This window comes from Nerophis lumbriciformis, linkage group LG21 (assembly GCF_033978685.3).
Source record: "Nerophis lumbriciformis linkage group LG21, RoL_Nlum_v2.1, whole genome shotgun sequence".
NCBI lineage: Eukaryota > Metazoa > Chordata > Actinopteri > Syngnathiformes > Syngnathidae > Nerophis > Nerophis lumbriciformis.
The window spans coordinates 41,630,001-41,654,215 of record NC_084568.2 but is presented as its reverse complement, the minus strand read 5'-3'; the positions used below and the strand labels follow the sequence as shown (position 1 = coordinate 41,654,215).

Genomic DNA, 24,215 nt, shown 5'->3' with positions numbered 1-24,215 from the left:
TGTGTCAGTCGATCACCAGCCAGGCATTAAAGAATAGTCCTAAAAATGAGCGATCATAAATCTTCACTATGACGTCACTTGATTGACATTCACGGCACCCGAGGGTCTTCTGAGATGACGCTGGCTGCTGCCAGCTCATTAAAATTACCGACTGGAAGGCGAGAAACACTTTATTTCAACAGACTCTGGCGCCGTACCTGTCGTCAAAACTCCAAAGACCGACTGCACAGTTGCACAATAAAAGCTCTGCTTCATCCTGCTTGCGCTACCAAAATAAGAGTCTCAGAAAGCTGGCGTGCACAAGCTAGCAAGCTACGGAGTTTGCCGACAATGTATTTCTTGTAAAGTGTATACAAAGGAGTACGGAAGCTGGACAAATAAGATGCCAAAAACCAACCACTTTCATGTGGTATTGGACAGAAAGGAGGACTTTTTTTCTCCTCCATTCGAAAATGCGGACCTTATCAGCACCACTGTCTGATTCCTATCAATGCAAATCATCAGAATCAGGTAATACACCAACTTATATTCTTGTCTTCATGAAAGAAAGGAATCTATATGCGTTAAACATGCTTGTATTATCATTAAACACCTTTAACTTGTGAACAATATTAACTATATGTGTTAAACATGCTTGTATTATCTTTAAACACCTTTAACTTGTTAACAATATTAACTATATGTGTTAAACATGCTTGTGTTATCTTTAAATACCTTTAACTTATTACCAATATTAACTATAAGTGTTAAACATGCTTGTATTATCTTTAAACACCTTTAACTTGTTAACAATATTAACTATGTGTTAAACATTCTTGTATTATCATTAAACACCTTTAATTTATTAACAATATTAACTATATGTGTTAAACATTCTTGTATTATCATTAAACACCTTTAATTTATTAACAATATTAACTATATGTGTTACACATGCTTGCATTATCTTTAAACACCTTTAACTTGTAAACAATATTAACTGTGTTAAACATGCTTGTATTATCTTTAAACACCTTTGACTTGTTAATATTAACTGTGTTAAACATGCTTGTATTATCTTTAAACACCTTTGACTTGTTAACAATATTAACTATGTGTTAAACATTCTTGTATTATCATTAAACACCTTTAATTTATTAACAATATTAACTATATGTGTTAAACATGCTTGCATTATCATTAAACACCTTTAATTTATTAACAATATTAACTATATGTGTTACACATGCTTGCATTATCTTTAAACACCTTTAACTTGTTAACAATATTAACTATGTGTTAAACATTCTTGTATTATCATTAAACACCTTTAATTTATTAACAATATTAACTATGTGTTAAACATTCTTGTATTATCATTAAACACCTTTAATTTATTAACAATATTAACTATATGTGTTACACATGCTTGCATTATCTTTAAACACCTTTAACTTGTAAACAATATTAACTGTGTTAAACATGCTTGTATTATCTTTAAACACCTTTGACTTGTTAATATTAACTGTGTTAAACATGCTTGTATTATCTTTAAACACCTTTGACTTGTTAACAATATTAACTATGTGTTAAACATTCTTGTATTATCATTAAACACCTTTAATTTATTAACAATATTAACTATATGTGTTAAACATGCTTGCATTATCATTAAACACCTTTAATTTATTAACAATATTAACTATATGTGTTACACATGCTTGCATTATCTTTAAACACCTTTAACTTGTTAACAATATTAACTATGTGTTAAACATTCTTGTATTATCATTAAACACCTTTAATTTATTAACAATATTAACTATGTGTTAAACATTCTTGTATTATCATTAAACACCTTTAATTTATTAACAATATTAACTATATGTGTTACACATGCTTGCATTATCTTTAAACACCTTTAACTTGTTAACAATATTAACTATGTGTTAAACATTCTTGTATTATCATTAAACACCTTTAATTTATTAACAATATTAACTATATGTGTTAAACATGCTTGCATTATCATTAAACATCTTTAACTTGTTAACAATATTAACTATATGTGTTAAACATGCTTGTATTATCATTAAACATCTTTAACTTGTTAACAATATTAACTATATGTATTAAACATGCTTGTATTATCATTAAACACCTTTAATTTATTAACAATATTAACTATATGTGTTAAACATGCTTGTATTATCATTAAACACCTTTAACTTGTTAACAAAAACATATATTTCATAAATAAGTAAATATAAATGATATATATGAATGAGGTAGATCCCCACGACTTGATCAATTGAAAAGTAGCTCGCCCGCAGAAAAAGTGTGAGCACCCCTGTCCTACGGTGTGTAGTGAAGCATGTTTAGATATTCCTCGTCCTCCAGTGATAATGCTTCTTGTAAGAAACGTACTTTGTCACTATGGAGGCAAGGATTAGTGATTTAGAAGTAGCGAAAACACTGTGGATGGATGTTAGCCGCTAGCTAGCTTGCCATGTATGAAAGCAGCTCTTCCTGAGTGTTATAACTTCACCTTTATCTTTACTTTTTACACCAAAATGCGTCCATTCTCCCTTTTCTGTAAGTACTCTGTGTGTGCGCTGCCGAACATGCTCCTCTGCTCGTAAAACCAGCATTGTCGCCACGAGATGCCCGTTAAAAAAAAAATATGGGGAACCGGTACTTTTCAAACAGAGTATAGTACCCTTTTTGATTCATTAGTACCGCAATACTATACTAGTACCCAGGGCCGGCCCGTGGCATAGGCCGTATAGGCAAATGCTAAGGGCGCCGTCCATCAGGGGGCGCCACGCCAGTGCCACAAATGTTGGAGGAAAAAAAAAAAAAAAAAGTTGTTACTATTATTTCTAAATACAAAAAATAATCTCACGTTAATTAAAATGCAAAGTAAAGCCTATTTAATAGAAATATTATTTGTTACAACATTACGCCCCCCCTCCTCCCCCCGCACGGTGCGCCCCCTCCCTTCCCGTATCATGACTCTTTTTGGACGTCACCACATCAAAAAATCAACACAAGATGTCAAAACGGCCAAAACTGTCAGGTGCCCAGGGAAGAAAAAAGAGAAAAGAAGAGGAGGAGAAACGAGAAAAGACAGAGGTAGCAGGTAGGTAACGTTAGCCTACATGAAATTATTTGTCTGTTACAGAATGTGATAGTAACCTGGCTTTTTAGCATTAAGCTAATGTTACATGACTCGGCAATTGCTAATCAATAAATAGCTAGTTCTGTTTTAACGTCGGGTTAATATTGTGGAGGGGGCTAAATTGTTATGGGAAATAATAATGTAACGTTAGGTAATTACAGTACTCCCACCTTACATTCCTCAGGGACATTTGTATTAGATCTTTTAAGCAGGTGTTTTTTGTTTAAATTATTGCCTTCTGGTTAGCTAATATTTTCCCTGCAGGTAATAGTCACTTTTCCACCCCTTTATATATTAGGTATAGTTGTAAGTAAAAAAAAAAAAGGTCAAAGACGAAGCTACCTAAAAAGCCACCTAAAATCTTGCCTAGGGCGCCAGATTGATTAGGGCCGGGCCTGCTAGTACCGGTATACTGTACAACCCTAACACACAGTATTACCATTCAAATCAGTGATTCGTAACCTTTTTGACCACGAGGCCCAACCTTTCCACTACAGAGGGGCTCGGGTCCCACTTCAAATATTAACACTGAATAAGTAATCAAACTCTTGATTTTAGTCGCGTTTAATAAATATATCTAACCTACTCACAGTCTACAACCTTGTCCAATGTTGTGTGTTAATCACAATGAATATTATTTATTGAACACACAAACCATAGGCTTAGGTCAGGCTGATTAGAAAAATAAATACTAATCATATACTGCATAAGAAGAGACTCCGAAATAACTGACAAAATAAATCAACACACAATTATGTAGGGCAGGGGTGATCACACTTTTTCTGCAGGCGAGCTACTTTTCAATTGATCAAGTCGTGGGGATCTACCTCATTCATATATATCATTTATATTTACTTATTTATGAAATATATGTTTTTGTTAACAAGTTAAAGGTGTTTAATGATAATACAAGCATGTTTAACACATATAGTTAATATTGTTAACAAGTTAAAGGTGTTTAATGATAATGCAAGCATGTTTAACACATATAGTTAATATTGTTAATACATTAAAGGTGTTTAATGATAATACAAGTATGTTTAACACATATAGTTAACAAGTTAAAGGTGTTTAAAGATAATGCAAGCATGTTTAACACATATAGTTAATATTGTTAATAAGTTAAAGGTGTTTAAAGATAAAACAAGCATGTTTAACACATATAGTTAATATTGTTAACAAGTTAAATGTGGTTAAAGATAATACAAGCATGTTTAACACATAGTTAATATTGTTAACAACTTAAAGGTGGTTAAAGATAAAACAAGCATGTTTAACACAAATAGTTAATATTGTTAACAACTTAAAGGTGGTTAAAGATAAAAGCATGTTTAACACATATAGTTAATATTGTTAACAACTTAAAGGTGGTTAAAGATAAAACAAGCATGTTTAACACAAATAGTTAATATTGTTAACTTAAAGGTGGTTAAAGATAAAACAAGCATGTTTAACACATATAGTTAATATTGTTAACAACTTAAAGGTGGTTAAAGATAATACAAGCATGTTTAACACATATAGTTAATATTGTTAACAAGTTAAAGGTGGTTAAAGATAATACAAGCATGTTTAACACATATAGATTCCTTTCTTTCATGAAGACAAGAATATAAGTTGGTGTATTACCTGATTGTGATGACTTGCATTGATTGGAATCAGACAGTGGTGATGATAACGTCTGCATTTTCGAATGGAAGAGAAAAAAAGTCCTCCTTTCTGTCCAATACCACATGAAAGTGGTTGGTTTTTGGCATTTTATTTGTCCAGCTTCCGTACTCCTTTGTGTGCACTTTACAAGAAATACATTGTCGGCAAACTCCGTAGCTTGCTAGCTTGTGCACGCCAGCTTTCTGAGACTCTTATTTTGGTAGCGCAGGCAGGATGAAACAGAGCTTTTATTGTGCAACTGTGCAGTCGGTCTTTGGAGTTTTGACGACAGGTACGGCACCAGAGTCTGTTGAAATAAAGTGTTTCTCGCCTTCCAGTCGGTAATTTTAATGATCTGGCAGCAGCCAGCGTCATCTCAGAAGACCCTCGGGTGCCGTGAATGTCAATCAAGTGACGAAAGTGACGTCATAGTGAAGATTTATGATCGCTCATTTTTAGGACTATTTTTTTAATGCCTGGCTGGTGATCGACTGACACACCCTCCGAGATCGACCGGTAGATCGCGATCGACGTAATGAGCACCCCTGATGTAGGGCGAGAATCAATAATCTAAATTAATAACTAAGACGTTACTGAACTGTCAATACATTTATTAAACGTACAAAAGAAAATACAGCTTCACCACTTTAGTTATATTTTTTGCGCTTTATCACATGATCCAGTTTCCTTCTGTTTGATATTGTCGTTACTGCCACAAGTGGTGGAAAAGTGTATTACAACTGAGTAGCGAGTACTGAGAAACACACAGTATTTTGGTGGCGCTGGCGGTCCAACAATGCCCTATGGTTAAGAAACACTGCTCTAAATCACAATCTACAGACAAACAGGAATGAGTGTGAACAAAGTACCGTATTTTCCGCACTATAAGGCGCACCTAAAAACCACAAATTTTCTCAAAAGCTGACAGTGCGCCTTATAACCCGGTGCGCTTTATATATGGATTAATATTAAGATTCATTTTCATAAAGTTTCGGTCTCGTAACTACGGTAAACAGCCGCCATCTTTTTTCCCGGTAGAACAGGAAGCGCTTCTTCTTCTACGCAAGCAACCGCCAAGGTAAGCACCCGCCCCCATAGAACAGGAAGCGCTTCTTCTTCTACTGTAAGCAACCACCCGCCCGCGTAGAAGAAGAAAAAGCGCGCGGATATTACCGTACGATTCATTTCCTTTGTGTGTTTACATCTGTAAAGACCACAAAATGGCTCCTACTAAACGACAGGGATCCGGTTCATGAAAAGACGCAATCTCTCCATCCGCACACGGATTACTATTTCACAGCAACTGATATTCCTGTGAACCGCACTGTGGATACAACGGGAGCACGTACGGTGAATATTCGCACCACAGGGAATGAGAAGTCATCCTTCACTGTGGTTCTAGCTTGCCATGCTAATGGCCAGAAACTTCCACCCATGGTGATATTCAAAAGGAAGACCTTGCCAAAAGAGACCTTTCCAGCCGGCGTCATCATAAAAGCTAACTCGAAGGGATGGATGAAGAAAAGATGAGCGAGTGGTTAAGGTAAGTTTAAGTTTACGCGAAGAGGCCGGGTGGCTTTTTTCACGCAGCTCCGTCCATGTTGATATACGACTCCATGCGCGCCCACATCACGCTGGTTTTAATATATTATTAAAGTTTGACTGACCTATTTGACTGTTTTTTTTAGATTCCTTTAGCGCAGTTAGATGCGGCTTACAACACGGGGCGGCTTATAGGTGGACAAAGTTTTGAAATATGCCGTTCATTGAAGGCGCGGCTTAAAACTCAGGGCGCCTTATGGTGCGGAAAATACGGTAAACAGAAGTAGCGACCATTGGGAATATATGTTTGGAAATATTTGACACATCTTGTCACGGACACGTTCTTACCTTTCTTAGCGCTGGGGTCCTGGCAGTTTTCGTAGGTGCAGGGTCCCCAGGCGCTCCAGGACGAGAGGTCACACTGGACAGGACAGTTGATGTGGCAGAGCTGGCTGGTGTTGGGGGGGGCCGCCAAACACAGACTGTTGTCCACGGGACGCCACACTGAGGGGGTGCACACACCAACATGCCCATGTCACACACGATAATCATCCCTTTCTACGCACATGTACTGTTTACTTAGTGTATTTTAGCAGGCATGTGATTGCAACTTTATGACTGAAATGAGTCGGGTGTCTGGGGGCCGCAGATGTTTGTGTTTAAAGAAGTGGAAAATGATCAGCAGTTGACATAAATACATAGCCCATTCATCCAAATGAATGTCTGTTTCAGTCATGTTATTTAGTCGCTACAGTAATTGTGTTCACATCCACAGGAACCACATGGGTTAGCCTACTCTATACAGTATTTACAAACTTACTTCACAGCCACAGATGGTTCATCTAGTTATTGACATTATTTAGACATTACTTTGTCTGTTTCAGTCACTATGTTATTTAGTCACTACAGTAATTACAAATTGTGTTCACATCCACAGGAACCACATGGGTTAGCCTACTCTATACAGTATTTACAACCTTACTTCACAGCCACAGATGGTTTATCTAGTTATTGACATTATTTACACATGACTGAGTCTGTTTCAGTCACTATGTTATTTAGTCACTACAGTAATTACAACTTGTGTTCAAATCCACAGGAACCACATGGGCTACCCTAATTTATACAGTATTTACAACCTTATTAGTGTTCACTTCACAGCCATATATGGTTCATCTAATTATTGACATTGTTTACACATTACTTTGTCTGTTTCAGTCACTATGTTAGTCACTACAGTAATTTTGTGTGTTCACATCCACAGGAACCATGTGGGTTAGCCTACTCTATACAGTATTTACAACCTTACTAGTGTTCACTTCACAGCCACATATGGTTCATCTAGTTATTGACATTATTTAGACATTACTTTGTCTGTTTCAGTCACTATGTTATTTAGTCACTACAGTAATTACAACTTGTGTTTACATCCACAGGAACCACATGGGTTAGCCTACTCTATACAGTATTTACAACCTTACTAGTGTTCACTTCACAGCCACAGATGATTCATCTAGTTATTGACATTATTTACACATGACTGAGTCTGTTTCAGTCACTATGTTATTTAGTGATTACAGTAATTACAACTTGTGTTCACATCCACAGGAACCACATGGGTTAGCCTACTCTATACAGTATTTACAAACTTACTAGTGTTCACTTCACAGCCACAGATGGTTCATCTAGTTGACATTTACACATGACTTTGTCTGTTTCAGTCACTATGTTATTTAGTCACTACAGTAATTGTGTTCACATCCACAGGAACCACATGGGTTAGCCTACTCTATACAGTATTTACAACCTTACTAGTGTTCACTTCACAGCCACAGATGGTTCATCTAGTTATTGACATTTACACATGACTTTTGTCTGTTTCAGTCACTCGGTTATTTAGTCACTAAAGTAATTACAACTTGTGTTCACAGCCACAGGAACCACATGGGTTAGCCTACTCTATACAGTATTTACAACTTTACTAGTATTCACTTCACAGCCACAGATGGTTCATCTAGTTGACATTTACACATGACTTTTGTCTGTTTCAGTCACTATGTTATTTAGTCACTACAGTAATTACAACTTGTGTTCACATCCACAGGAACCACATGGGTTAGCCTACTCTATACAGTATTTACAACCTTACTAGTGTTCACTTCACAGCCACAGATGGTTCATGTAGTTTTTTACATTATTTACACATTACTTTGTCTGTTTCAGTCACTATGTTATTTAGTCACTACAGTAATTGTGTTCACAGCCACAGGAACCACATGGGTTAGCCTACTCTATACAGTATTGACAACCTTACTTCACAGCCACAGATGGTTCATCTAGTTATTGACATTATTTACACATTACTTTGTTTCAGTCACTATGTTATTTAGTCACTACAGTAATTACAACTTGTGTTCACAGCCACAGGAACCACATGGGTTAGCCTACTCTATACAGTATTTACAACCTTACTAGTGTTCACTACATAGTCACAGATAGTTCATCTAGTTGTTTACATTATTTACACATTACTTTGTCTGTTTCAGTCACTATGTTATTTAGTCACTACAGTAATTACAACTTGTGTTTACAGCCACAGGAACCACATGGGTTAGCCTACTAAATACAGTATTTACAACCTTACTTCACAGCCACAGATGGTTCATCTAGTTATTGACATTATTTACACATTACTTTGTTTCAGTCACTATGTTATTTAGTCACTACAGTAATTACAAATTGTGTTCACATCCACAGGAACCACATGGGTTAGCCTACTAAATACAGTATTTACAACCTTACTTCACAGCCACAGATGGTTCATCTAGTTATTGACATTATTTACACATTACTTTGTTTCAGTCACTATGTTATTTAGTCACTAAAGTAATTACAACTTGTGTTCAAATCCACAGGAACCACATGGGTTACCCTAATTTATACAGTATTTACAACCTTACTAGTGTTCACTTCACAGCCACAGATGGTTCATCTAGTTATTGACATTATTTAGACATTACTTTGTCTGTTTCAGTCACTATGTTATTTAGTCACTACAGTAATTACAACTCGTGTTTACATCCACAGGAACCACATGGGTTAGTCTACTCTATACAGTATTTACAACTTTACTAGTGTTCACTTCACAGCCACAGATGGTTCATCTAGTTATTGACATTATTTACACATGACTGAGTCTGTTTCAGTCACTATGTTATTTAGTGATTACAGTAATTACAACTTGTGTTCACAGCCACAGGAACCACATGGGTTAGCTTACTCTATACAGTATTTACAACCTAACTAGTGTTTACGTCACAGTTCTTCTAGTTATTGACATTATTTACACATTACATTGTTTCACTCACTAGGTTATTTAGTCACTAAAGTAATTACAACTTGTGTTCACATCCACAGGAACCACATGGGCTAGCCTACTCTATACAGTATTTACAACCTTACTAGTGTTTACGTCACAGTTCTTCTAGTTATTGACATTATTTACACATTACATTGTTTCACTCACTAGGTTATTTAGTCACTACAGTAATTGTGTTCACATCCACAGGAACCACATGGGTTAGCCTACTCTATACAGTATTTACAACCTTACTAGTGTTCACTTCACAGCCACAGATGGTTCATGTAGTTTTTTACATTATTTACACATTACTTTGTCTGTTTCAGTCACTATGTTATTTAGTCACTACAGTAATTGTGTTCACAGCCACAGGAACCACATGGGTTAGCCTACTCTATACAGTATTGACAACCTTACTTCACAGCCACAGATGGTTCATCTAGTTATTGACATTATTTACACATTACTTTGTTTCAGTCACTATGTTATTTAGTCACTAAAGTAATTACAACTTGTGTTCAAATCCACAGGAACCACATGGGTTACCCTAATTTATACAGTATTTACAACCTTACTAGTGTTCACTTCACAGCCACAGATGGTTCATCTAGTTATTGACATTATTTAGACATTACTTTGTCTGTTTCAGTCACTATGTTATTTAGTCACTACAGTAATTACAACTCGTGTTTACATCCACAGGAACCACATGGGTTAGCCTACTCTATACAGTATTTACAACCTTACTAGTGTTCACTTCACAGCCACAGATGGTTCATCTAGTTATTGACATTATTTACACATGACTGAGTCTGTTTCAGTCACTATGTTATTTAGTGATTACAGTAATTACAACGTGTGTTCGCAGCCACAGGAACCACATGGGTTAGCCTACTCTATACAGTATTTACAACCTTACTTCACAGCCACAGATGGTTCATCTAGTTATTGACATTATTTAGACATCACTTTGTCTATTTCAGTCACTATGTTATTTAGTCACTACAGTAATTGTGTTCACATCCACAGGAACCACATGGGTTAGCCTACTCTATACAGTATTTACAACCTTACTAGTGTTCACTACATAGCCACAGATAGTTCATCTAGTTTTTTACATTATTTACACATTACTTTGTATGTTTCAGTCACTATGTTATTTAGTCACTACAGTAATTGTGTTCACATCCACAGGAACCACATGGGTTAGCCTACTCTATACAGTATTTACAACCTTACTAGTGTTCACTTCACAGCCACAGATGGTTCATCTAGTTATGGACAATATTTACACATTACTTTGGCATTTTTGCTTTGATGGCTCTGACATGAGCCTTCCTGGCCAATTTCTGAGCAGCTTGCATTTTCCTTTTTGCTTTAGTGGAAAATCAAAAAGACTACAATCAATGTTTATTCTATTAGCTAACTTCCTTTATCTGAATAGCCATTTGTGATTTATAGTAAGAAATACATATATTGCAGTGATGTTTATGTTTCAAAATGATTCGTACGTCAGCAGACTAATTAGGAGTCTTTGTTTGTTTACTTACTACTAAAGGACAAGTTGTCTAGTATGTTCACCATTTTATTTAAGGACTAAATTACAATAAAACATGTTTCATGTACCCTAACATTTTTTGTTCAAATAAAACCAATAATGCCATTGTTTGTGGTATATATATATATATATATATATATATATATATATATATATATATATATATATATATATATATTAGAGATGCGCGGTTTGCGGGCACAACCGCGGAGTCCGCGGATTATCCGCGGATCGGGCGGATGAAATTTAAAAAAATTAGATTTTATCCGGGGGTCGGGTCGGGCGGTTGAAAAAAATAAAAAATAGATTTTAAATAGATTCAGGCGGGTGGCAGTTAAACCAATTGGTAAATATATATACATAGTTAAATGTTGTTACCCACATACGAAAAACGAGCAGGCACCTGCAGCATATGCCACAACAGAAGAAGAAAAAAAAAAAGAGATGGACACTTTTACGGAGCGGAGAAGGGACGCCTCGCCGGGGTCCGGGACCGAGGCCCCTTCCCCCGAGAGGGCCCCACCGGGAGCCGTAGCTGAGGCGATCCGCGAGAAGGGCCCGACGCACGTCCAGGGTCACCACCGCACCGACACCCCGCCTCGTCCGCCTTCGCCGCGGCCGGCGTCACGCGCAGCAGGTAAGCAGCTTACCTGCCCGCCACCCCTGTTGCCGGGGGCGCGTAACAGGGGTCACTCCGCGCGCAGTGCGCTCACGAAAGGGGTGGGGCTCACCCTGGTTGATATAGACAGCAGCTAGGACGGTGGCCATGTAAGTCGGAACCCGCTAAGGAGTGTGTAACAACCCACCTGCCGAATCAACTAGCCCTGAAAATGGATGGCGCTGGAGCCTCGGGCCCATACCCGGCCGTCGCCGGCAGCGAGACGCGCTTGGAGGTGCGCTCAGCGCGGCTCCCATATGATTGCGCACTGGTGTGCGTCTGGGTCGTGACAGCGTGGCACGCGAATGTCTGTGCTGCATTGGATCAGTCTCCTTTCTTTAACAGGCAAAAGCTTTATAACCTCACTAATGCCTTGCATCGTCTATATTAGATATATAACAACGGGCGGGTGCGGGCGGATGCGGTTCTGATCAAATGTTACATCGGGTGGATGGCGGATGGTTGACGACTTTCTGATGCGGTTGCGGATGAAATAATTGCCTATCCGCGCATCTCTAATATATATATATATATATATATATATATATATATATATGTGACATGTTGCTGCTAATGTTTACATTGCTTCCCCCCAACCGAGTAGTCATATGACTCATTGTGTTGTCCTCCTTTAGTCATGGCCACACGGGCATGAAAGCTGATGATTGATGCTCACCGAGACTGAGCCAGATGTGTTCTACTTGCAGCTGCCAAGTTACCTCAGAGACGTCAGCCCTTTAGTGGCGCTATGCCAGGGTGACCAAGGTGCGGCCATTTGAGGCCCACAGCTATTTTTGTAAACGGCACATTGTAAAAATACTATTACAGAAATTTTGAAAATGTGATAAAAGATCAAACAGGTGAAATGTAACTGCAAAAAAGTGGCAATGTTGACTATCATGCAGGCTGTTTTATTTAAAACGGTCATTGCCAAATATAAAACCAAACCAAATATTTACCTATTCAAGGCTTCAATGACTTTACATTGAAAGTTCCACTTTGAAATATTTTAAAGAAAAAACAAATGTTTCTTAAAGGAAAAAAAAACAAAGTTAAAAAAAAAAAAATGTATATTCAACAGATACATCTTAAATTAATCTGGAGGCAGTGCTGAAAGTGGTGGGATTCATTGCTCCAAAAAAAATAATGAATCAAAATTTTAAAAAAATTATGAATTATTGACCTTGTCAAGGCTTCCATTACCTCACATTAAATATTCCACTTTGAATATTGCATATTTTGTGTTTTTGCCATTAAAAAAAAACCTGGATTTTCTAGGAGGCTACGCCGGATAGTCGAACCTCGGATTCAGGAGGAACAGTGTGGTTTTGGTCCTGGTCGTGGAACTGTGGACCAGCTCTATACTCTGGGCAGGGTCCTTAAAGTTAAAAAGTTAAAGTATCAATGATTGTGACACACACACTAGGTGTGGCGAGATTATTCTCTGCATTTGACCCATCACCCTTGATCACCCCCTGGGAGGTGAGGGGAGCAGTGGGCAGCAGCGGTGGCCGCGCCCGGGAATCATTTTTGGTGATTTAACCCCCAATTCCAACCCTTGATGCTGAGTGCCAAGCAGGGAGGTAATGGGTCCCATTTTTATAGTCTTTGGTATGACTCGGCCGGGATTTGAACTCACAACCTACCGATCTCAGGGCGGACACTCTAACCACTAGGCCACTGAGTAGGTGGCCTAGTGGGTGCATGGGAGTTTGCCCAACCAGTCTACATGTGTTTTGTGGACTTGGAGAAGGCATTCGACCATGTCCCTCAGTAAGTCCTGTGGGGAGTGCTCAGAGAGTATGGGGTATCGGACTGTCTGATTGTGGCGGTCCGCTCCCTGTATGATCAGTGTCAGAGCTTGGTCCGCATTGCCGGCAGTAAGTCGGACACGTTTCCAGTGAGGGTTGGACTCCGCCAAGGCTGCCCTTTGTCACCCATTCTGTTCTGAACTTTTATGGACAGAATTTCTAGGCGCAGTCAAGGCGTTGAGGGGATCCGGTTTGGTGGCTGCAGGATTAGGTCTTTGCTTTTTGCAGATGATGTGGTCCTGATGGCCTCATCTGGGCAGGATCTTCAGCTCTCGCTGGATCGGTTCGCAGCCGAGTGTGAAGCGACTGGGATGAGAATCAGCACCTCCAAGTCCGAGTCCATGGTTCTCGCCCAGAAAAGGGTGGAGTGACATCTCCGGGTTGGGGAGGAGATCTTGCCCCAAGTGGAGGAGTTCAAGTACCTCGGAGTCTTGTTCACGAGTGAGGGAAGAGTGGATCGTGAGATCGACAGGCGGATCGGTGCGGCGTCTTCAGTAATGCGGACGCTGTATCGATCCGTTGTGGTGAAGAAGGAGCTGAGCCGGAAGGCAAAGCTCTCAATTTACCGGTCGATCTACGTTCCCATCCTCACCTATGGTCATGAGCTTTGGGTTATGACCGAAAGGACAAGATCACGGGTACAAGCGGCCCAAATGAGTTTCCTCCGCCGGGTGGCGGGGCTCTCCCTTAGAGATAGGGTGAGAAGCTCTGTCATTCGGGGGGAGCTCAAAGTAAAGCCGCTGCTCCTCCACATGGAGAGGAGCCAGATGAGGTGGTTCGGGCATCTGGTCAGGATGCCACCCGATCGCCTCCCTCGGGAGGTGTTTAGGGCACGTCCGACCGGTAGGAGGACATGTTGGGAAGACTATGTCTGCCGGCTGGCCTGGGAACGCCTCGGGATCCCCCGGGAGGAGCTGGACGAAGTGGCTGGGGAGAGGGAAGTCTGGGCTTCCCTGCTTAGGCTGCTGCCCCCGCGACCCCGACCTCGGATAAGCGGAAGAAGATGGATGGATGGATGGATTTTCTTTGTCCAAAATGGCATTTATAATTTTTGTTTCATCTGACCACAGAACTTTCCTCCAGAAGGTCTTATCTTTGTCCATGTGATGTCAGATGAAACAAAAATGGAGCTTTTTGGCCACAATACTCAGCAATATGTTTGGAGGAGAAAAGGTGAGGCCTTTAATCCCCGGAACACCATACCTACCGTCAAGCATGGTGGTGGTAGTATTATGCTCTGGGCCTGTTTTGCTGCCTATGGAACTGCTGCTTTACAGAGAGTAAATGGGACAATGAAGAAGGAGGATTACCTCCAAATTCTTCAGGACAAGCTACAATCATCAGCCCGGAGGTTGGGTCTTGGGCGCAGTTGGGTGTTCCAACAGGACAATGACCTCAAAAGTGGTAAAGGAATGGCTAAATCAGGCTAGAATGAAGGTTTTAGAATGGCCTTCCCAAAGTCCCAACTTAAAGGTGTGGACAATGCTGAAGAAACAAGTCCATGTCAGGAAAGCAACACATTCCCTACCGTCAAGCATGGTGGTGGTAATATTATGCTCTGGGCCTGCTTTGCTGCTTTACAGAGAGTAAATGGGACAATGAACAAGGAGGATTAGCTCCAAATTGTTCAGGACAAGCTACAATCATCAGCCCGGAGGTTGGGTCTTGGGCACAGTTGGGTGTTCCAACAGGACAATGACCCCAAACACACCTCAAAAGTGGTAAAGGAATGGCTCAATCAGGCTAGAATGAAGGTTTTAGAATGGCCTTCCCAAAGTCCCGACTTAAAGGTGTGGACAATGCTGAAGAAACAAGTCCATGTCAGGAAAGTAACACATTTAGCTGAACTGCACCAATTTTGTGGTCAAGTGGTCAAGCAGAAGCTAGTGGATGGCTACCAAAAGCGCCTTATTGCAGGTAAACTTGCCAAGGGACATGTAAGCAAATATTAACATTGCTGTATGTATACTTTTGACCCTCACATTTTCAGTAGAGCCATAATAAATTCATAAAAGAAGCAAACTTCATGAATGTTTTTTTGTGACCAACAAGTATGTGCTCCAATCACTACATCACAAAAATTGATTATTAGATGGCTTCTAGATGCTGCTATTCACACACTGTAAGACTGGTCTCCTAAAGCTTTGGTAAAACTTGATAATATTCCTATTCTGTCTTGATGGTCCTTCTTACTCAACATATAAGTCATCCGAAATAACTTTTTCAGTAGAGCCATAATAAATTCATAAAAGAAGCAAACTTCATGAATGTTTTTTGTGACCAACAAGTATGTGCTCCAATCACTACATCACAAAAATTTATTATTAGATGGCTTCTAGATGCGGCTATTCACACACTGTAAGACTGGTCTCCTAAAGCTTTGGTAAAACTTGATAATATTCCTATTCTGTCTTGATGGTCCTTCTTACTCAACATATAAGTCATCCGAAATAACTTTTTCAGTAGAGCCATAATAAATTCATAAAAGCAAACTTCATGAATGTTTTTTGTGACCAACAAGTATATGCTCCAATCACAAAAAAATAAGAGTTGTAGAAATGATTGTAAAGCCAACACAGCCATGACATGATGTTCTTTACAAGTGTACGTACACTTTTGACCACGACTGTACCTACATCCACTTCACCTATCACACACTTTGCACGCTTCTTAAAACCACTCAGAGGCACTTTCCATCCTCGTAGTTTGATATGATTACTATATAAATGTATGACAGTTAATATGTTAGCTTCCTGTTACACGCTGGCAGCCGATACTGGAAGTGTGAGACTGGATGCCGTGAAGTGAAAGGCGACACTGAAGGATAAAAGCCTTCGATTCTTTTTCCGTAACAGACGGCAGTTTTAGCTCCTTGAACCAGATGGAGCAAAACTTCTGGTGAGGATGGAAGAGCATAAAGCAATTTAGAAGAAAGTTGTTGTTTTTTCCCCCCCATCATCCTCCCTGCATGCATATTAGCATATTCATATTACACATCTATAGAGCGGCGCCGCAGATTCAATATGAGGAGGAAACTCATCTCTGGAAGGCGAGGTGCAGCATTACTGTGCATGATACAGGAATTCATGTGTACATCTCGCAGAAACTTATTGATTCATTTGAAGCAGGCGGAATGACCCCAGTGGAGATCTTTAAATGTTCCTATTCCACATTACCATATTTTGTACTTATAGAGTACTGTATTTTTCGGACAATAGGGCGCACCGGATTAAAAGGCGCATTAAAAAAGGGTCCTTGAGGGTGCATGGGAGTTTGCCCAACCAGTCTACATGTGTTTTGTGGACTTGGAGAAGGCATTGGACCGTGTCCCTCGGGAAGTCCTGTGGGGAGTGCTCAGAGAGTATGGGGTATCGGACTGTCTGATTGTGGCGGTCCGCTCCCTGTATGATCAGTGTCAGAGCTTGGTCCGCATTGCCGGTAGTAAGTCGGACACGTTTCCAGTGAGGGTTGGACTCCGCAAAGGCTGCCCTTTGTCACCCATTCTGTTCTGAACTTTTATGGACAGAATTTCTAGGCGCAGTCAAGGCGTTGAGGGGATCTGGTTTGGTGGCTGCAGGATTAGGTCTCTGCTTTTTAAACATGATGTGGTCCTGATGGCTTCATCTGGCCAGGATCTTCAGCTCTCGCTGGATCGGTTCGCAGCCGAGTGTGAAGCGACTGGGATGAGAATCAGCACCTCCAAGTCCGAGTCCATGGTTCTCGCCCGGAAAAGGGTGGAATGCCATCTTCGGGTTGGGGAGGAGACCCTGCCCCAAGTGGAGGAGTTCAAGTACCTCGGAGTCTTGTTCACGAGTGAGGGAAGAGTGGATCGTGAGATCGACAGGCGGATCGGTGCGGCGTCTTCAGTAATGCGGACGCTGTATCGATCCGTTGTGGTGAAGAAGGAGCTGAGTCGGAAGGCAAAGCTCTCAATTTACCGGTCGATCTACGTTCCCATCCTCACCTATGGTCATGAGCTTTGGGTTATGACCGAAAGGACAAGATCACGGGTACAAGCGGCCCAAATGAGTTTCCTCCGCCGGGTGGCGGGTCTCTCCCTTAGAGATAGGGTGAGAAGCTCTGCCATCCGGGGGGAGCTCAAAGTAAAGCCGCTGCTCCTCCACATGGAGAGGAGCCAGATGAGGTGGTTCGGGCATCTGGTCAGGATGCCACCCGATCGCCTCCCTCGGGAGGTGTTTAGGGCACGTCCGACTGGTAGGAGGCCACGGGGAAGACCCAGGACACGCTGGGAAGACTATGTCTCCCGGCTGGCCTGGGAACGCCTCGGGATCCCCCGGGAGGAGCTGGACGAAGTGGCTGGGGAGAGGGAAGTCTGGGCTTCCCGCGACCCGACCTCGGATAAGCGGAAGAAGATGGATGGATGGATGGATGGATTAAAAAAGGAGTCATATTATGATTATTTTCTAAATGTAAAAGACTTCCTTGTTGTCTACATCAGTGTTTTTCAACCTTTTTTGAGCCAAGGCACGCACTGTCGATTTCTGATAAAATGAAAGGATTTTAAGTGCGCCTAATAGTCCGAAAAATACCATATATTTCCATATTTGCCTTCTTTAACTGATCGGCGATCAGCTGATGAACATAGTTGACCTCATATTTGCCAACCCTCCCGGATTTTCCGGGAGACTCCCGAAATTCAGCGGCTCATCCGAAAACCTCCCGGGACAAAATTTTCTCCGGAAAATCTCCCGAAATTCAGGCGGAGCTGGAGGCCACGCCCCCTCCAGCTCCATACGGACCTGAGTGACGTGTTGACAGCCTGTTCTCACGTCCGCTTTCCCACAATATATACAGCTAATGATGGAGGGCGAGTTCTTGGTTTCTTATGTGGGTTTATTGTTAGACAGTAGAGATGCGCGGATAGGCAATTATTTCATCCGCAACCGCATCAGAAAGTCGTCAACCATCCGCAATCCACCCGATCTAACATTTGATCAGAACCGCATCCGCCCGTTGTTATATATCTAATATAGACGATGCAAGGCATTAGTGAGGTTATAAAGCTTTTGCCTGTTAAAGAAAGGAGACTGATCCAATGCAGCACAGACATTCGCGTGCCACGCTGTCACGACCCAGACGCACACCAGTGCGCAATCATATGGGAGCCGCGCCGAGCGCACCTCTAAGCACATCTTGCTGCCGGCAACGGCCGGGTATGGGCCCGACGCTCCAGCGCCATCCATTTTCAGGGCTAGTTGATTCGGCAGGTGGGTTGTTACACACTCCTTAGCGGATTCCAACTTCCATGGCCACCGTCCTAGCTGCTGTCTATATCAACCAGGGTGAGCCCCACCCCTTTCGTGAGCGCACTGCGCGCGGAGTGACCCCTGTTATGCGCCCCCGGCAACAGGGGTGGCGGGCAGGTAAGCTGCGCGGGCGGAGCGCGCGGAGTGACCCCTGTTACGAGCCCCCGGCCACGGGGGTGGCGGGCAGGTAAGCTGCTTACCTGCTGCGCGTGACGCTGGCCGCGGCGAAGGCGGACGAGGCGGGGTGTCGGTGCGGTGGGCGCGGTGGTGACCATGGACGTGCGTCGGGCCCTTCTCGCGGATCGCCTCAGCTACGGCTCCCGGTGGGGCCCTCTCGGGGGGAGGGGCCTCGGTCCCGGACCCCGGCGAGGCGTCACTTCTCCGCTCCGTAAAAGTGTCCATCTCTTTTTTTGTTTTTCTTCTGTTGTGGCATATGCAGCAGGTGCCTGCTCGTTTTTCGTATGTGGGTAACAACATTTAACTATGTATATATATTTACCAATTGGTTTAACTGCCACCCGCCTGAATCTATTTAAAATCTAATTTTTTTTTAACCACCCGACCCGACCCGCGGATAAAATCAAATTTTTTTAAATTTCATCCGCCCGATCCGCGGATAATCCGCGGACTCCGCGGTTAATCCGCGGACTCCGCGGTTGTGCCCGCAAACCGCGCATCTCTATTAGGCAGTTTCATTAACGTCCTCCCAGCGCGGCAACAACACACAACAACAGCAGTCAAGTTTCGTCTACTGTAAAGCAGTTCGTCTGCCGTAAACAGCAATGTTGTGACACTTTTAAACAGGACAATTCTGCCATCTACTGTACATGCATATGTGACCCACCCATAATGTGTCACATTTTTATGTTGATTTATTTATTTTATTTTGTGGTTTGAATTCGTTTTTGGAGCTGTCATTACACATTTATCAGTATTCACATTGGTCAGTAGGGGGCAGTAGGGCGTTTCTTCCCAACTGTTGAAAAGCTCTATGGAGATGATGATTTCATTTTCCAGCAGTGCCAAAACCACCAGTAACTGGTGTACTGACCATTGCATTACTGTGCTCGATTGGCCTGCCAACTCCCCTGACCTGAACCCCATAGAGAATTTGTGGGGTATTGTGAAGAAGAAGCTGAAAGACACTAGACCCAATAATGCAAATGAGCTAAAGGCCGCTATTGAAGCATCCTGGGCATCCATAACACCTCAGCAATGCCACAGGCTGATTGCCTCCATGCCACGCCGCATTGGTGCAGTAATCCGTGCAAAAGGATTCCCAACCAAGTACTGAGTGCATTAATTGACATTTTCAAATGTTTGATTTTGTTTTGCTGTTATAAATCTGTATTTTTTACTTGGTCTGAGGAAATAATCTAATTTTTTGGGATGGGATTTTTGAGTTTTCTTAAGCTGTACGCCATAATCAGCAATATCAAAATAATAAAAGGCTTGCAATATTTCAGTTGATGTGTAATGAATCCAGAATATATGATATTTTCATGTTTTTAGTTGCATTACAGAAAATAAAGTGTAACGACGTGGTCGCATCGTGATGCGGGTGTGGTTCTCCCAAGGATGCAGACGGCTTCGGACACAGCTTGCAGGTAGGAAAATGATTTATTTTAAATATAAATCATATGATGAATAAACAAAAGACATGCACGTAGCACAAAAGGCAAAACAAAAGGACTAGCGTGGGAGCTAGCAGGAAAAAATAGCATAGCATGAAATCTAAGTAGTCGTTAACAGTTGTATGGGAACAAACTAGGAAGCCAGACCGAGTGAGGCCAGGGCAAAGACTAAATAGCCCTCTGATTAGTGCCCGGGCAACAGGTGCGCGTCCCGAACACTAACCAGAGGCAGGTGAATGTAATCAGTTGACATGGCAACTGAACACAAATAAAATCAAGGTGCTGAAAACATGTGACTCAAACATAAACAAACTATGATCCGGGCAGCGGATCGTAACATAAAGGACTTTATCACAATATTCTAATTTTCTGAGACAGTCCTGTATATCTACACATTATGTACCATACAACCCTATATGGTACGTATCAAACAGATCCAGGACTAAAGCCGTTCCCAGACAACACTTCCAACATGGTGGTAACCCCACGTCTGCTTGAAGACCAAGCATTGACCATGCAGAGATGTTGACTGTGTAGGTGCAGGAAGGTTTCTAGATATTAGGACATTGGATTACCTTCTTTGGTCCTGAGAGAACTGAGGTTGGACGTTCTCTCCGCTCCATCCTGGACGCAGTAAACCTCTCGGGTCTGCACGCCGCCTCCACACAAGCTGGTCTGGTTTCCCCTGCGACGATCCTGCTGACTCAGCAACATGTCCACCCTGCACTCTGTCCACTCGCTGGTCTTCCAGCTGTGTCTGAGGGGACAGCAGGCGAGGTTTGTGGGTGAAATAATCATTCAACCAATATTGGATCTTCTTATTCGTCACTGACAATGTTTGCATTCTGGTTTCTTTTTTTAAATCAATGTTGTGTTTGGGACGTTCAGGGAATATAATATACTGTGATGGCAAATCATATTTGATACTCTGCATATTTTAAAAAAACGGTTCAGCTTTTGATTGTTGTTGCAACTTAAAATGTTTGATTTCATGGCAGCTTTTAAAAAAATAAAGTTTCAGCAAACTTTTATTGGACAATTTTCTGAATCGGTTAATGTTGAAGTGTTCTTTGTCATTTTAAATGGGCTGCAAATAATTGATCAAAGTAACATTTTTAAACAAAACATAACACTGGCCAGCTCTTATCATATTTTTTTCATATATAATTTATTTTCTTTACAAAAATGACAAAGAATATCAATCTGTCCAAATAAAACCGTAAAGAACAATCCAAATTCCAAACCAATCGCAGCCCTGCAACACTCCGAATAGCACAAACCACACTTGAGAAGACACACAAAAAAAAAGGTCAAACAAAATCAAACAATATCAATAACTGCATCAATGATCATAAGAATACTAACATCAACAACAGTGATTACAAATATTAAACAAGAAATCATATTACTGGTATTATCACTCATTTCCATCACTTTATTTAAATATATATATATATATATATATATATATATATATATATATATATATATATATATATATTTAAATATAAATATATATATATATTTATATATAAATATATATATATATATTTAAATATAAATATATATATATATTTAAATATAAATATATATATTTAAATATAAATATATATATATATATTTAAATATAAATACATATATATATTTAAATATAAATACATACATATATTTAAATATATATATATTTAAATATATATATATACATATATATATATATATTTAAATATAAATATATATATATTTAAATATATGCGATGAGGTGGCGACTTGTCCAGGGTGTACCCCGCCTTCCGCCCGATTGTAGCTGAGATAGGCTCCAGCGCCCCCCGCGACCCCAAAGGGAATAAGCGGTATAAAAATGGATGGATGGATGGATATATTTAAATATAAATATATATATATTTAAATATAAATATATATATATATTTTTAAATATAAATATATATATATATAAATATATATATATATATATATATATATATATATAGTTCCACTCTTTTGGACTCACGAACAACTCATGATTTCCAATTAATCAACTTTTTATTTTCCAACTTGAAACATTGTTGGTTTCATTTCAGTTGATCTTCAATTAATCAGCTTGTAAAACCTTCAAAAACACAGACACAGAGATGCCAACAATGTCATTACACCAGGTATTTTCAAACAATGTTTTACAAATGCTTTTAAACCTCTGAATAATGTTTTAAACGTTCTACTTTTAAATAATGATTTAAACAAACACATTGCTTGTCAAAAGCGAATTAATTAATCATTTTGAATGAATTAAATAATTAACTTCAATCAATTCATTGGGACAAACAGGTTAAGTGAACTGAACTTAATCCATTCAACAATTAGAGTAATTAAAGGGAATAAAGAAACTACAAGAATGGCTAAGCGCTTGTAGATAGTCTCTTTTCTCCAAGTCTATTAAACTTTGAATATTCTATATTCAAGCTTAACTTTTAGCAAGAGTTAAACATGAATTTATCCTTTATCTTTGCATTAATATTTTGTACTTTTAACTTTAAACATTAAACCATAAGCTTTGACTTTAAACCTTTTAGCTTGAACCATTTGCCATTTTAACATTTTAACTTAAGCTTTAAACATTAAACAAGTTGTTTTTAACTGGTCAAAGCCAGTATGCAATCAATGGTGAAATGCAGTAATGCAGTGGTTCAACTTGAAGCCAGCACTTTAAACAAACAAATGAAGATAGTTGAGTCAGCAAGTTAAGAAACAAACAAATGAAGATAGTTGAGTCAGCAAATGAACAAACAAATGAAGATAGTTGAGTCAGCAAATGAAGAAACAAACAAATGAAGATAGTTGAGTCAGCAAGTTAAGAAACAAACAAATGAAGAGAGTTGAGTCAGCAAGTTAAGAAACAAACAAATGAAGATAGATGAGTCAGCAAGTTAAGAAACAAAGATAGATGAGTCAGCAAGTTAAGAAACAAACAAATGAAGATAGTTGAGTCAGCAAGTTAAGAAACAAACAAATGAAGATAGCTGAGTCAGCAAGTTAAGAAACAAACAAATGAAGATAGTTGAATCAGCAAGTTAAGAAACAAACACATGAAGATAGTTGAGTCAGCAAGTTAAGAAACAAACAAATGAAGATAGTTGAGTCAGCAAATGAAGAAACAAACAAATGAAGATAGCTGAGTCAGCAAATGAACAAACAAATGAAGATAGTTGAGTCAGCAAGTTAACAAACAAATGAAGATAGTTGAGTCAGAAAGTGAAGAAACAAACAAATGAAGATAGTTGAGTAAGCAAGTTAACAAACAAATGAAGATAGTTGAGTCAGCAAGTGAAGAAACAAACAAATGAAGATAGTTGAGTAAGCAAGTTAAGAAACAAACAAAGATAGTTGAGTTAGCAAGTTAAGAAACAAACAAATGAAGATAGTTGAGTCAGCAAGTTAAGAAACAAACAAATGAAGATAGTTGAGTCAGCAAGTTAAGAAACAAACAAATGAAGATAGTTGAGTCAGCAAGTTAACAAACAAATGAAGATAGTTGAGTCAGCAAGTTAAGAAACAAACAAATGAAGATAGTTGAGTCAGC

The 24,215-nt window shown here is 39.8% G+C and overlaps 1 protein-coding gene across 1 annotated transcript in view; it reads right to left on the bottom strand.

Moving 5' to 3' along the window:
• The window catches only part of thsd7aa (thrombospondin, type I, domain containing 7Aa), a 237,267-nt gene that overhangs the window by 105,705 nt on the left and 107,347 nt on the right, over positions 1 to 24,215 (bottom strand). The window contains exons 4-5 of the mRNA XM_061982352.2: positions 21,217 to 21,398; positions 6,701 to 6,856 (exon numbers count right to left, since the gene is read on the bottom strand). Coding sequence (XP_061838336.2) covers positions 6,701 to 6,856; positions 21,217 to 21,398 — 338 coding nt within the window. The remainder of the gene's footprint in view (positions 1 to 6,700; positions 6,857 to 21,216; positions 21,399 to 24,215) is intronic.